Source organism: Gymnodraco acuticeps, unplaced genomic scaffold (genome assembly GCF_902827175.1).
Source record: "Gymnodraco acuticeps unplaced genomic scaffold, fGymAcu1.1, whole genome shotgun sequence".
NCBI classification, from domain to species: domain Eukaryota; kingdom Metazoa; phylum Chordata; class Actinopteri; order Perciformes; family Bathydraconidae; genus Gymnodraco; species Gymnodraco acuticeps.
Window position 1 is genome coordinate 1,753,132 of NW_022990764.1, and position 15,346 is coordinate 1,768,477.

The following is a 15,346-nucleotide window of genomic DNA, read 5'->3' on the forward strand; positions in this document are numbered from 1 at the left end:
ACCCTTTATTTTATCCTTCTTCTCCCTCAGTGCTCTATAACTAGCCAGGGTATCAGCCCCTGCTCCACTCTGACCAGCAGCACGGCGTCTCCCTGCACTGACAGCCCATGTTCCACGCTCAACAGCACGACCAGCCGCCCCCCCCTCAGCCGCTCCAGCCCCTGTGGGACCATCACTAGCCCCAGCTCCACACTTGAGAGCAAAGACAGTGGCATCATAGGTAAGAAATAACCAACTCTTTAATATCAAGCAAATAGAAACGTGTATGGTGTTGTAAAAACTGGAACTAGTACCAATGTCCTTACTTTGAGGTACCCTGTTCTTGACTAAATGTAGCAATAAAGACTGATCATTCATTAGAAAGTCCCAGTTTTGTTTGATTCGTGTTCGACACACCCTTGCTGCAAGTTTTAATCTTTTGATTGCGGTAATGTGCAGATTGAGACAAACATGTGCCAAAGACGCAGTGAAACTGATTTGTAGCTAGAAAGCATGGTTGCATACAATGAATGATTTAAAAATAATTGCATAAAATCAGCTTTGGAAATGTTTTATAGGGTAGCAATGCATCCAACTCCTTTGTCAGGTCATAAAGATACTCACGCACAATGTGTTAGTGTGAACGGCACTGATTGTAAATAGGCATTTGTTTAAAAGAGACATTTGTCAGACCTATAAGCTTTCAGCTTAGACTCAGCCAAATGTAAGCCGGAGATAGGAATATATAGGTGAACATATAATATGCGATTGCGCTGTACTGCACAAATACTTTACTCGAGGCAACTGTACAGTATGATGCAAAACTGAAGCATATAGCAGACATACAGTGGGGCAAAAAAGTATTTAGTCAGCCACCAATTGTGCAAGTTCTCCCACTTAAAAGATGAGAGGCCTGTAATTTTCATCCTAGGTATACCTCAACTATGAGAGACAGAATGAGAAAAAAAAATCCAGAAAATCACATTGTCTGATTTTTAAAGAATTTATTTGCAAATTATGGTGGAAAATAAGTATTTGGTCAATAACAAAAGTCCATCTCAATACTTTGTTATATACCCTTTGTTGGCAATGACAGAGGTCAAACGTTTTCTGTAAGTCTTCACAAGGTTTTCACACACTGTTGCTGATATCTTGGCCCATTCCTCCATGCAGATCTCCTCTAGAGCAGTGATGTTTTGGGGCTGTCGCTGGGCAACACGGACTTTCAACTCCCTCCAAAGATTTTCTATGGGGTTGAGATCTGGAGACTGGCTAGGCCACTCCAGGACCTTGAAATGCTTCTTACAAAGCCACTCCTTCGTTGCCCGGGCGGTGTGTTTGGGATCATTGTCATGCTGAAAGACCCAGCCACGTTTCATCTTCAATGCCCTTGCTGATGGAAGGAGGTTGTCACTCAAAATCTCACGATACATGGCCCCATTCATTCTTTCCTTTACACGGATCAGTCGTCCTGGTCCCTTTGCAGAAAAACAGCCCCAAAGCATGATGTTTCCACCCCCATGTTTCACAGTAGGTATGGTGTTCTTTGGATGCAACTCAGCATTCTTTCTCCTCCAAACACGTCTAGTTGAGTTTTTACCAAAAAGTTCTATTTTGGTTTCATCTGACCATATGACATTCTCCCAATCCTCTTCTGGATCATCTAAATCAGAGGTGCCCAGTACGTCGACCGGTCGACCGCGGGGGCAATGCTGGTAGATGGCGATTCATTCATTAAAAAAAATCCAGCTCCGTTAAAATAGACAAAACAGGTTTTGATCCTTCTTCCCTTGGCCTCCCTGCCACTTAATTCAGGAGTTTACTTGATTGACAGAAAAAGCGACCTATCGCTTTCCAGTCTGTTAACCCAGAATGCAAAGCGATACAAAATCAGTCAAGTGCCGGGAAAACTCAAATTAAGTTAAAGAGACAAACAACAAAATGAGTGCGGGACCGAGCAAGAAGCTAAAGACATACCACTTCCACCCAGAATGGGAGGAAGAATATTTGTTTGTGATGTCACATTCAAAGGTTATTTGCCTTATTTGTAAAGCAAGCGTCGCTCTGCCAAAGAAAGGTAACGTGGAGAGGCATTATCGAAGTGTTCACAAGGCATATGACAGCGACTTCCCTCAGAGTAGCGAGTTGAGAAAGAGAAAGGTCATGTATTATTGCATTTGCTACACAAACATTATCTCGCAGTCTTAGTGTCGCCAACTCGTTTCTAACAATGCGACTATGGTCGGTGTATTTTTTATCTTTCCAATCGAGACGAGATCTCTCTCCCCCGTCTGTGTGCGAGGGGGCGGGGCAGTTTACACACACGCAGCTGCTACATGCAGCAACACACGGCGGGGATGGTGTGGTTAAATGTTACCCGTCTTGAGGTGGACAATGCTCGTTGCCAAGAGTGTTTAGCATGTAAGGGCGGAGTAATTTGTCTAAACATTTAGCAAAAGTGCTCCACATTCAGACGGAGGAATGCACCGGGTTCGACTGTCTTTCTAGTAGCTCTGTAGCCCCATCCACGAGTAATTTTTTCACGTCAGGTGTTATGTATGCTAGCAGCAACACACAGAGTTAACTCAAGTATACAAACATGGGTTAATGATAGAGGTAACAGAGTTACTCTTTATTTTGTTAAAGTTTCAGCTATTCTGTTTAATAATAATAATACATTTATTTTGGGGGGCGCCTTTCATAACACCCGAGGACACCTTACAAGGTTACAGATTTACAATTTACATTTACAATTTTACCTTACAAATTAAAACAGTGGATTTAGTGAAGTATCAGCCGGGGTAAGACAAGACAAACAACAGGAAATTGACTACAAAAGGACACAAAGGGACACAGGGTACAGATTATAAAGAAAATGCCAGTTTGAACAGGTGGGTTTTGAGTTGGGTTTTGAATGTTGTTATGGAATCAGTTTACAGTTCTGTCATCAGATTATTTAATATGATGTGTTAAAACATTGTTGTTTCTTTTGATGTGAAATATTATTTATTTGATTTAAAAATAAAAAGCAATGTTAATTTTGTAAACAATTTGTTAAGTTAATTTAATAATATATGTATTTTTGAATCAAGTATTCAGCTTTATTGTCTTCATTGTTAGTTTCCACATGCCTAAAACAACCTCAAGCTAAATCTAAAAGTTGATAAATAAGAGCGTTTGAGAAATTGTGCAAGGCATACAGTAATAGTCCGAATAGTCGATTAATCGTTTCATTAATCGATAGATTAATCGATTATCAAATTAGTCGTTTGTTGCAGCCCTATTGTAGTTATCCCATGTATAAATAAAACGTGTTATTCAGCAACCCTTGCAATGTGGGATTTTATTTTTGGTTGGTAGACCTCGGTGAGCTGGTCATTTCAAAAGTAGCTCACCAGCCAAAAAAGTGTGGGCACCCCTGATCTAAATGCTCTCTAGCAAACTTCAGACGGGCCTGGACATGTACTGGCTTAAGCAGGGGGACACGTCTGGCACTGCAGGATTTGAGTCCCTGGCGGCGTAGTGTGTTACTGATGGTAGCCTTTGTTACTTTGGTCCCAGCTCTCTGCAGGTCATTGACTCGGTCCCCCCGTGTGGTTCTGGAATTTTTGCTCACCGTTCTTGTGATCATTTTGACCCCACGGGGTGAGATCTTGTGTGGAGCCCCAGATCGAGGGAGATTATCAGTGGTCTTGTATGTCTTCCATTTTCTAATAATTGCTCCCACAGTTGATTTCTTCACACCAAGCTGCTTACCTATTGCAGATTCAGTCTTCCCAGCCTGGTGCAGGTCTACAATTTTGTCCACAATAAATATATATATATTTGAACCCATATAACATGATGTAGAATGTCTGTCAAACTAACTTTGCTGCTGTTTAAAACCAACTGTTGCCGATATATTCAGTAACTACACTAGGAATGCCAGTGATGAGCCAGGTCAGATCCAGTAGGAAAGTAGGCACAGGGAATCAATAGTTGATTTAGGAGCGTGAGGAACCCACCTTAAGCCACGTTTACACGGAGACGAAACGGGTTGTATCCGCTACAGTTCTCTATCGTATGGACGGTTCGTCCACACGAGGCCGTAACGGAACCGCGGAAACGGAGCCCTCAAACGATAATGTCTCCCAAGGTGGGTAGATCTTCGGACGAAGCGCTCTGGGGGGGCCAAACGGCTCTGTGTGTACGTCCTATACGATCATTTCCTGATAACGATAACGCCATAGCCCCGCCTCTCCCCACCTCTGCTGCTCACCCCCGCGTCACCCGCGTCATTGCTGATGTGTTTCGCCAACAACAACAACAATGGCGGATCACAGGGTTGCTTTCGTGCTACTGACCATGCTACAGATGTTAGTGCAAAATCTACAGCTCCTCTACCACAACCATCACCAACAAGTGGACATGGAGAACTACATGAACTACATGTTGCTAAATCCACCGCGGAGAATAAACAGAAGGGCAACCATGCTCGGGGGGTCTTCTTCGTTGCTTTCGTTGTATTTTGTGGCGGAAGTACAGCGCCACTTACAGGCCCGGCATATGTACTACAGCGTCTCCAGCGGATCGAGCGGTCATGTGTGGACGGACATGTTTCTTGAGCCGATTCCGTGTGGAGTAATCTTTTATTCTTTTTTGGCATTTATCCTGCACAATACAACTGAGAGTTTTCCATGACACTCTTCTATTTCTAATTTACAATCCGAGAATGGTGGCATATGTGCACTCTCTGTGATTCAGTTAAACAATTATGACATGCTTCATGTCACTCATTCATCCTTTTGTTAAACCCAGTGGATATCTTTGTTGGAATGATTAGAATTTGAGTCAGGTTGTATTCAGCCTTAACCATGTGCCAGTTATTTCTTATAGAGCTGTGAGAGAGCATTGCAGTGACAGTTTGACGTTATATTATATCTGTAGTAATAGCCCTGTAAGACATCTGGGGATTTACACAAGCTGGCAGAAATACAATGTTGTCTATTGATGTATTAATCCGCCTGCTGTTTCTTCTCACAAACCTTCCGGCAGCTTTCCTTGGTTGAACTTAAATAATTTCCAAATACTGAAAAAGTGAATATCCTTGTAGGATTTCAAACATGTTATGCCTATTTGGGTAACCGTTTGACATGACTGTTCTGCAGTAAAAAGAAATGAGAGCCAAAGCTGGATAAAACATAACAATCTGGAATTATTAGTAATGCAGAGACTGATTACCATGAGTCAGTCAGTCTCTTCCCCCAGAGCAAGATCATAGGCAAGGCAAGGCAAGGCAAGGCAAGGCAAGTTTATTTATATAGCACTTTTCAACACAAGGCAATTCAAAGTGCTTTACAAAAAATGAAAGAGATTAAGAAAATGGCATTTAAAATCAGTCATTAAAAAGAAAAGCTAATAAAATCAACATTAAAAGAAAAAATAAATGGATAAAAGTTACAGTGCTGTCAATTAAACATTAAAAGCAAAAGTACATGGATAAAAGTTACAGTGCAGTCTAAGATATGAATAGTTCAATTAAAAGCAGCGACAAAAAGAAAAGTCTTCAGCCTGGATTTAAAAGTAGTCAGAGTTGTAGCGGACCTGCAGGTCATCATAGCTAGCTTCTAAAACATTTATGGAAGCTGTGATACAGTATCTTCCAGCATGGAGACCAGGATTTGACATAATCACGTTTCTTGTTGTGTGATGCACAATATCTTGTTGTAAAGCTACTGCAGACATTTTTTTTTGTGAAAGAATGACACAATGTGACATTGGTCGACCTCCCACCCATCGGCCTTAATAAGACATTTAGCAGACATGGCAGAGAACAAAGCTTTGTTGTGTCCACAAGTCAGATTCCAGCCAGCAATTCATGTTCCCTGTTCTTTGAAGTTTGACTCTGACACAGATTCCAAAACCACATTAATTTGGCTCTGTACTTCGTTAAAAGCTGCTTTGTGGAATTTGAGCGATTTTGCGAAGTCTTAGCATTTACAAGATAGCTCCCAGAGGAGTTTCTGCATGACGTGCCTGAAGAAAGATCCCTGTAGCAGTGAGCATAACCAGCTCTTAGTTTGGTAAAATTATAAGCTTTCCACACAGTTTTAATAAATAAATATATATTCTTTGAGACAAGTAAGCAATCCCTGTATCCTCTTAAACATCAGGATGACTGTTATTTAGGGTTGCAAAGGGGCGGAACATTTCCGGTAAATTTCCGGAAAGTTTCAATGGGAAGTTAAGCTGGGGAATTTTGGAAATATTCGATGCAAAATCAAACAAAAAACATGACATTTCAACAGATTTTCTTTTTCAAGTAGAACGGAACAAGTTTTAATTATTTTATTGAACAATTATTTGTTTCATTGAAGAACGAAAACAGGAATGTTGAGTTAAATATTACTCATCCCCCCAACCCCACTCATTAAAAAATGAACAAAAATGCACCCCCCATCCAAAAATCCCCACAAAATCCCATTCAAAATGTTAAATGAAAAGAGCCCTTCTCCCTCCAAAAAGTCCCATTAAACATGCAAATCTTCCTTCAAGCAATCCTCTGCATTGTTTACCCTTTCAGTCAATGGGCTCTTCCCGGGTCTCATCAATAGTTTATTATCATAGTTCTTCACTCTACTCTTCAATATGTTTAGTGTGAATTTTGTGTTATAGTTCGGTAGTCTTACACTGTTTCCTTCAAAAGATAATTGGTGAAAAAAATTAAAGGACATTCAAGGTTTCTAGGCTCAGGAAATTCGTTCTAAAAGTCTTTCCAGTTTTCATTACTGTCTCCATTAGTATGACGTCAGGTGGTGAAGAATTTAAAGAAGGGCAATGAGAAAAAGCAGGGCGTTATTCTAAGTTAAAAGCTCCATTACAGAGATTAGAGATGAAGACAGATAAATGTTCATAGCCCACAAAGAGCATCTTACCTCCCTCACTTGCTCTAATTCCCCGCACTGTTTTATTTCCCCTCAGCCACCATCACCAGTTCTTCTGAGAATGATGACCGCAGTGGCTCCAGCCTGGAGTGGAGTAAAGATGGCAGCCTGAGAGGCAGCGGGCGCCATGGTCTGGCCCAGAGTGTGCGGGCTGACACCTGCTCTCCTGTGGCCGAGGAAGACTCCAACAGTGCCACGTCCACGCCCGCAGACACTCCCTCCAGGACAGACCAGAAGCAGTCCAACACAGCCGCAGGGGCACAGAAGCCTCCAAGTCGCTCACCTGAGGGACCATTTCCATACTCATCTCAGACCACTTCTTCCCTCATGATGCCGAGGCCCAACTCTGTTGCAGGTACTGAAAGCCTTTGTGATTTTGTTTTTTAAGAGGTAGATAGGGGTGTCAAACATTCTGGAAAGCAGGGTGTCAGAAGGCCCGCCAGAGGGTCAAATCCGGCCAGCGTCATGACTTTTCAAAGTGTAAAAATGACAGAGAAGACATTAAAGGTGACATGTCATGCTTTTCCGGTTATTCCCCGTCCCCTTGTGTGTTATGAAGGTTTATATGCATGTACTGTAAATGGTGTGCAGAGTCAAAACCCTCAAAGTGCACCCTGTAGCGAGTAAAACTCTAACACAGAAAATACCTCCCCAAAACGCCTCGTTGGAGATACGTCACTGTCCATTTGATTCTTCCGGAAAGAAATGGACCAATCCGTGGAGCCGTTACGTTACGTCCGCGGAGCCGTTACGCTAAGCCCCCGCTGATTGGTCCAAATTGACCAATCCACGGACTTCCTCACACACTCAGTGCAGGCAGCTCAGCTGATTTCTCCTCCCTGGCTGCAGGCTGATAACAGACAGTTGGGATCGCGGTGAAATTCTCTCTGAAAACCCATTCTCTCTGCAGACCCATTCTCACAGCGTTTATCAACCTTTTTCTTTCTCAATATCAAGCCACACTTATTGTTTTTACTTCGGCTGTGACTTTGTGTGTGCTCAGCTGTGTTTCGCTGTGTATCGCTAAACAAGGAAATCACACCTCCACGGAGCTCAGCGCGATTCACAACGTCCCGACTGGTCCCGACCAATCGGAGCACACTGGGCTCACAGGGAGGGGGGGGCAAGAGCTGCAACGAGCCGTTTAGTGGAGAGAGTGAATACTGCTGAATACACATACTATACAGAGATGCTGTATGAGAAACCAATGTGAGTTTGGAAAATTGCACAATATAAATCTATTCTAGTAGACCTCAACAATGGAATTATGATCAGTGGAAAGGGCCATGACATGTGACCTTTAACTGCAGTTTTCCCAACTTTAATGTATTTTGTATATTTGATACATTTACAAGGCAGGGGTATAACTTAACCTTCTTCCTTTATAGTTCCAGCTTTAGTGTGTAACTACAGTTCAGGTGGTCAGGATAACTACACAGATGTGGAAATGAATGTCAAATAAATACATTTGTAAAAAGATAGTTCATTAATTTTGCACATTTTAAGAAAGTTTAACAATTGTGAGTTTTTTATAGGTTATTATGCTATGATTTAACTGGTCCAGCCCACTTGAGATCAAATGTGGCTGTGGACTAAACTCAGCTTGACACCCCTGAAGTAGAGGAATGTGTGTGTAAACCTTTCCTCATTGACTCGTGCGTTCATTTAGCATTACATGAAACATTTAAGGCAAACATTCTTCTAGCAGCCTAGCAACATTTGTTATTCTGACAGGAATTCTCTGACTCTGTGCTTGGGTGTCTCTCTTTATCCCATTGTCAGTCAGTTCAAGTTTGTTATGCTATGATACGACCTGTGCCTGAGGCTGACAAGTGTGCTGTCATTTGTAGTCCAAGCAAAGGGACAGGACACACTGAGGCTGAGAATGAGGCTTTCTCTCAGAAGCCAGGTTGCGCTTTACAACAAGGAGTGGGGTATCAAGGCAGAAGTTTGGGATTAGGCAGCGGTTGTGTGCGGTGCCTGGGCGGACCAGAGCACAAACCACTGTCTGGCTGATCTGTTCTGCATTCCTGCCCTGGAAGCTCCGTGTTATGGCTCAGCTCGCCGTATCCACACAGCTGTCACAGTTGTTGATATCCCTCCGCAGCTCCTCACTTTCCCCCCTTTTCCATTCCTACATCTCCCCCACACGACCTCCCGCTGTTGTTGCTGCTTTTGACCTTGGCCCTGTTGTAACTCACGCAGCAATGTTTTACATCTCCCTCTAAAACTAAAGACCAAAGGCTGGTTGAGAAGATTCAAAGACTAACAGTAATCAAGCCCTCACCGTATGCCATAGCTGAGGTGGTATTTGAGAACCATCATTTTGAGCTGTGTTATAGCCTACCATTAGGATTCACTAAAAACAGTTGTTGGATTTTATGTGTTAGTGAACTGTGAAATCACCAGCCATGAAGTCTGCAGCTCTACCTTCAATCTGGGGATATGTTGTGAACGTGCTTACTGCTAGGCTACTAGAAATAAAAGCATAATAAATGTAAAGGACATGAGTTTGCTTGTTATGGAAGCTGTAGACTAGAACATTAATATTGTGTGACTGGTGCACCTAATGAAAAAAGCACTTTTCAAGGGAGGTGAGAAACAATTTGTATAGCAGATTAACCTTTTCACACTGCATTGTACAAGCAGACTATTTCATTGCCAAAGTGAAATCACAGAAAATTGCAAAGGCAGGGGCAAAGTGAAAAAAACAACCTTAAAGATTGAGATTGAGGTAATGTATTTGGTTCATATTTGTTTGCTTCAGTATATGACAGTTTCAAAGAGTGTTTTCCCCGTTTCACCTGGATGCCGCAGCTGCCAATGTGTTGCAGATCAAATGCTTTAATGCTCCTGCAGAATATGCCTCCCCTGGGTTTGACCTTGTTACGAAACAGTAACTATTCACTCAGGTCTTTTACTTTATAGTTTTTCTCTTTTTCTATCTCTGTTTTCGGTGACATTTTACTGAGGTTCCTGTTTGTGAACTTTTGTGAATCGCCACGGAAAAAAGCACGAGCCAAATAAATGTAATGCGATTTAAAGACACCGTTTTTGTGTTGTTTAAGATTGACCTTGCAGTGTTCTCTATCTATTGGTAAGATGAAGTGGGAATAAGAGATCGAAGCAGAATAAATAGTTGATGGTCAGTGGGTTACCTTCACTCAGACACAGAATTCATGCCATAGCTCAAAATGTACTTTTTACTGCTATTGCACAAAACTTGGATAATGTTTCTCCAACCTATAATTGAATAAGAGCATTTATTGCAGACATAAGTGGCACATACACGTCCATTTGCATTTCAGTAGCTCTATTGTTCCATGAGACCATACCCCTTTGATATCTCATCATTATTTTGCCGATGACATAAACCTTAACGGCACTGACACACTGGCTCATAAACCTAGCAGACCAGGACATATTTGCCTGTTTATGTGTGTGAGTGCCAGTGTGCTCGCCTCCCAAGTGTTTATTGGCTGATGTCATAGTTATACACCGTTGTCCTTTAGGGTCCTGCGGAATTCACACCTCAGATTTGACGCTGTGTCACAGAGCCCTGAGAAAAAGACACCAAGGGCACGGTGAGAGACATCCTCATTTATGGCCCAAACCAATCTGTGTTGGTGTCATGGTGTGCCAGGGACAGTGCTTATTTTTCACTTGGTGCTCAAGGAAATTGTATTCTACAAAAAAAAATGCTTACAAAGAAACAAATAATAAAGCAGGAAGGAGCTGAAAGGATTCGATCCTGTTGTCCAAAAGAAACAGCATCTATTCATTATTAGTGCATTCACTCTGTGTTCCTGCAACTGCTTTCTATTGCGTGGTTCTGTATGCCAGCATATTAGATAATGAGGAGGTGTCTGCTGCGACTATACCTCTACTTTATCCAAAGACGTTTAGGGCAATGCAGAACTTTAAATGATAGCAGATCATTTATCCCCCCAATGCCTTAATGCTGGGGGTTGAATAACATGTCACACTCTCAGATTTGTATTCAGTAAACGTTCATTCAATACTCATAGATTGAGAGTCAGTATCTGAGACCATTGAAATCTGCATTAAAACAGTACACAGTCTAGTTCATAGGAGGCCACGTATCTCTAGGTCCTATTGACAAGTAAAAGTAAGATGGCCTGTAAGAGTGAAAGGAGATCTAGGTACCAACGACCATGATTATTGCAAGGTGTGCGCACAGTGTGAAGAACTTTGACATCTTAAGGTTCCTTCCTCCAGTTAAAGTTGTGTGTCATCTCTTGAGGCATCCTGTTGGCATTCAAGTATGCAGAGACCATTAAGTGGACTTACAACATGCTGAAGCAATAACGACGTATCTCATCTTGGATCTCATCATGCTCCCTAACAGAGCGGTATATATACAGTATGTTCCTCTTTTGCTTAACTAAAGCATTGAAATATACAAAGCCACATTTTCTTACAGGCAAAGTGGATTTTGTCTCATGCCAATCAACAAGTGTATGTCTGTGCCGCTAGAATGTTAGCAATGTATGAGGAAGGAATGTCGGCATATTGCTTAGAAGTGTCATTTGCACCGCCTTGGTGAACACACATACTGTGGTGAGCTGTCCCTGGGCTGCTGTGGGAACTCAAGCTGCACCGTGAAGAGCGTGCATGTGCTGTGGCAAGTTGCACAAATGTTGGCTTGCACCACCTGTCACCACCAACAGGGCTGAATTCAGACGTCTCTTTACGAGCAGTTGGTAATTGCATCATTAGTCGGTAGTCTAAGGAATCATCTTGGCCACCTTTCTTCATAGGAACATTTTTCTTTCAACTCGCAAGGCAGCATTAAAAAGCTGTCACAACGGCAACGCCAACAGCCACCACAGACATTTATCATCCACTTAATATTAAAATGTACCCGGTTAAAGATTATTATGATTATAACTGTGTGAGCAGCCCTACTTTGTGGATCATTTTGTTTTTCTCATATTCTCGCAGTAAACACTCATTTAACATTTAACCTCCGTTCTTAATGCACTTTTCTTTCTGCAGCTCAGAATTAAAACCCTGCTGCGGATGCTCTCAACAAACAAATCACATTTTTAGCTAAAAATGTGTGGCTTTCTTAACAATAATTCAATTTGATACACAATAACTTATTTAATTTATTTTAATGTAACTTTTAATTGCTTCCACAACCTGATCAACACATTAACAACATACACTTTTGTCGTCCACACTGAGACATTCAAATGTCAGATTTTGCAGCACAGAAATTGTTTTCATGTATGTAAAAACACACAGTTTGCTTCTTTAAAATGGTTGTCAAGATTGCCCTTATTGTGTCTGGCGCTCTATGCCACCCTTACTCTTAGTTGTATTCAGGTAATACGTTTTTGAGACATTTGTAATTTTGTCTTTTTTAAACGATTACAGAGTCAAAGGTCCATATTTAATGTGGCCGCTGGTATTTCCTGGTTTTGTAATCTTAGCTTGAGCTGCTTGTAGTCGGGTTGCTCAGACACGGTGGTTGACTCAGGGCCATTGGAGCTCAGGAGTAGTGCTGCATTGCATCAGTGCTGTGATGTTATTCCACAAAGCTTTGTGGTCTGAGCCATGTGGAGGTACAGTACTTATTTGTTTCTAATCCAAAATCCTCTGCTCTTCTGGCAAAACTCACGCTCTGTTATAATGGATCCAAGGTCCTTCTTTAGAATGGGTCTTGAACTAAGTCCTTGGACAATTTTCAAGCAACTTCAAGGATATGTTGTTCCTTCATCAAAACCTTGGAGAACAGTGACATGGTAAGGTTTGAGAGCCATCTGTATTTTATTAGAAAGACTGAAGTCATCTCTACCTCTTCTACAATCTGTGACTCAATGATGTTTGCAAAGGTCAGACAGTCTTTTTCTTGAAAAAAAATCATGTCTGTCAGTACTGCAGCTTTTAAATTAAACAAGGTATAGTCTCTGTAGTACTGGAGTAGGGAGGCATGATTTTACATTTTTTACAGAAATGTAAAACACGAATGTACTCGAGACAATTTTGTCTCGTGAAATGTCTGGCCTGTGAAGCTGTTTTTATCAATCTTGTGTGATTTTCAGGTAGCCATACTATTCTCCTCTGCCTCTGGTTTTGATAAAGATTTAAAGAATACAAAAAATGACAGCTCATTCATATTGTCTAGCTCTCTTAAAAGGTCACAGTGACATCTGTTAAAATGTCTACTCTCAGATAACTGTGCATGCCTCTATGTCACAGCAGGAGCAAAACAAAAACCTATCCTGGGATCAATCTGCTTTTTTTCCCAAAGCCATTTAAAATGCTGCTCAGTGGCACTCCATTGACAGATCAGACCTTGTCAAATGCCTAATCTCAAAGGGACAATGTGTAAGCTCACTCCTCTCTGCCACCACTGAGCCATCTGGCTATGTTTGACTGACAGCACCCGCTATTGAGAATGATGTAATCGATGTAAAGCAACTTAGTAACTGTTATGACAGCATGCATATTTTAATATCCAAGGTCTCTATTCTTCTTAGCTGTGGTTCTTGTTGGCATAGAGTTAGCAAAGGTATAGACTGGCTTTTATATACTCTCTGTATTGTGCTTTTAACCTTGTGGCAGTTTGTTGTTTTTTCATAAGATTATGCTTTTAGCCACGCTCGTGGTCTGTCTATATGTGTGTCAGATTGATTGGTACAGTAGGTACACCACTTTGTTCCAGCCTGAAATATATCGATCACACTTGGATGAAATGCCATGGACGTTTAAACTGATATTTATGAATTGTTCAACCTTAGGATAAAATCAATACCATAACTTCATCAGATCGAAATGTGTCCACTAGATTGGTTTATAACTGTATATCTGCTAATCAATAAGATGGTTAACTTGGTGAAAAAGATACATGGGAAACATACAGTTAGCATTATTAGCTATTAAGATTTCTCAGGTAGCTTGTACTTGTTGTCTGTGCACAAGTCAGCACGCTTCACCATTGTTTGAGCAGGTTGTTTCAGGTCATAGATGGTTGAGTTGCAGTTGGTTTAGTGCCAACATTGGGGTCTGCCAAACCTAGTGAGGGTTGTAATGTTATCCCAGGACAAGAAAGAAAGCCCCCTGTACGCGTGGCACTAAAAAAATAGTGTTTCATAATCAAAGGACTGCACTGAAAGTTTGATATCAGAATAAAAAATGAACCTTTAATATGTTAACTTTTCACAGAAGTCTAACATTGCTTTTAAAAAAAAAAAGTTTCCATGGTAACACGTCAAATTTGTATTCAGGCCACTTTGCACTTAGTCTTCTTAAGCTAAAACCATAATGACTTAACAGGTCAGAGAAGGGCTTGAGGGCTGATGTTAAAGTATTTAACACAGACAATTCACCAACCCCTTCTGATATCTTTAACAGGGATGGGTGGCTGTTAATTGAGTATTTTTACCATTTGTCTCTCTTTATCATGTTATTTTGCCAGTTTTATGACATCAAAATGTTCAGGATCATAGGTCCCATCTTTTACACAGCACATGATCTAATATCTGCTTAATGTGTGATTATTATATACCATGACGTATCGATATCAAGTTATAATGGAAGTTGTCCCTATCGCCCTGACACCTATTGCAGTGGGTTTCATACTGTTATCTGTGTTGTAGCAACCAAATATGTTGCCTTACATTTTATAGAGAATTTGCAGAGGTTCCATCCTTACTCAAAAAATTGTATTTTAGTTTTACACACACAATGTCATACTGGTTAAATTGAACTCCTTCATCTTGAAAAGGCAAGAAGGTGGACCGTGGACATTGTGATATGAATACTGACCGTTTCCTTTGGTAAAGAGAAATAAGGGGGGCAGTGGTTAAAGCAGGGGTGCTGCTCTGTTCTGTCATGGGAACTCTGCACTGAAGTTTTCCAAGGGCAGAGCTGCCTGAGGAAAAAATCTTTTTCATCAGAATGCTGTCGGACAAATTTTTTACGGCTTCAAAGTCACTGCAAGCACACACTTCAAGGTATCATATGTACGTTTTTTCAATGAGTGGAGACGTGCCAGAGTAGGAAGGAATAAGGAGTCTAAGGGTAGAAAATAAACGAAAGGGGGGGTTGGAAGGATTTGAAAGCTACCTGTGGGAATTCTCTGCCCTGAAAGACTTGGAGATATGACTTAACAAAAAGGAAAATGGTTATGGTGCAGAATGCTTTATCACAGACAGAAGTGGAGGAGTGTGTGCATTTACTGAACTCCAGCAAATCAAACTGAGCTTTGCCTTCAGTTGTAGCTTATTGTTATCAGGAACACAAATATGTGCCTGGTGCCTGGAGCTTCATTATTATTTTTTCCACTCCAGAAGTAGTAAAAAAAATCGGAGAAGAAAAAAAAGAGAGACCTCTTCACGTGGTTCACATGTCAGTATTGGGCTTTAGTGGTGATTTCTTCTCTCTCCTTCTCTATTCATATATCTTCTTTACCA

The 15,346-nt window shown here is 41.2% G+C and overlaps 1 protein-coding gene across 1 annotated transcript in view; it reads left to right on the forward strand.

Moving 5' to 3' along the window:
- Nucleotides 1–15,346, forward strand: part of tanc1b (tetratricopeptide repeat, ankyrin repeat and coiled-coil containing 1b) — a 105,025-nt gene that overhangs the window by 55,839 nt on the left and 33,840 nt on the right. The window contains 2 exon segments of the mRNA XM_034232363.1: nucleotides 31–220; nucleotides 6,940–7,257. Coding sequence (XP_034088254.1) covers nucleotides 31–220; nucleotides 6,940–7,257 — 508 coding nt within the window.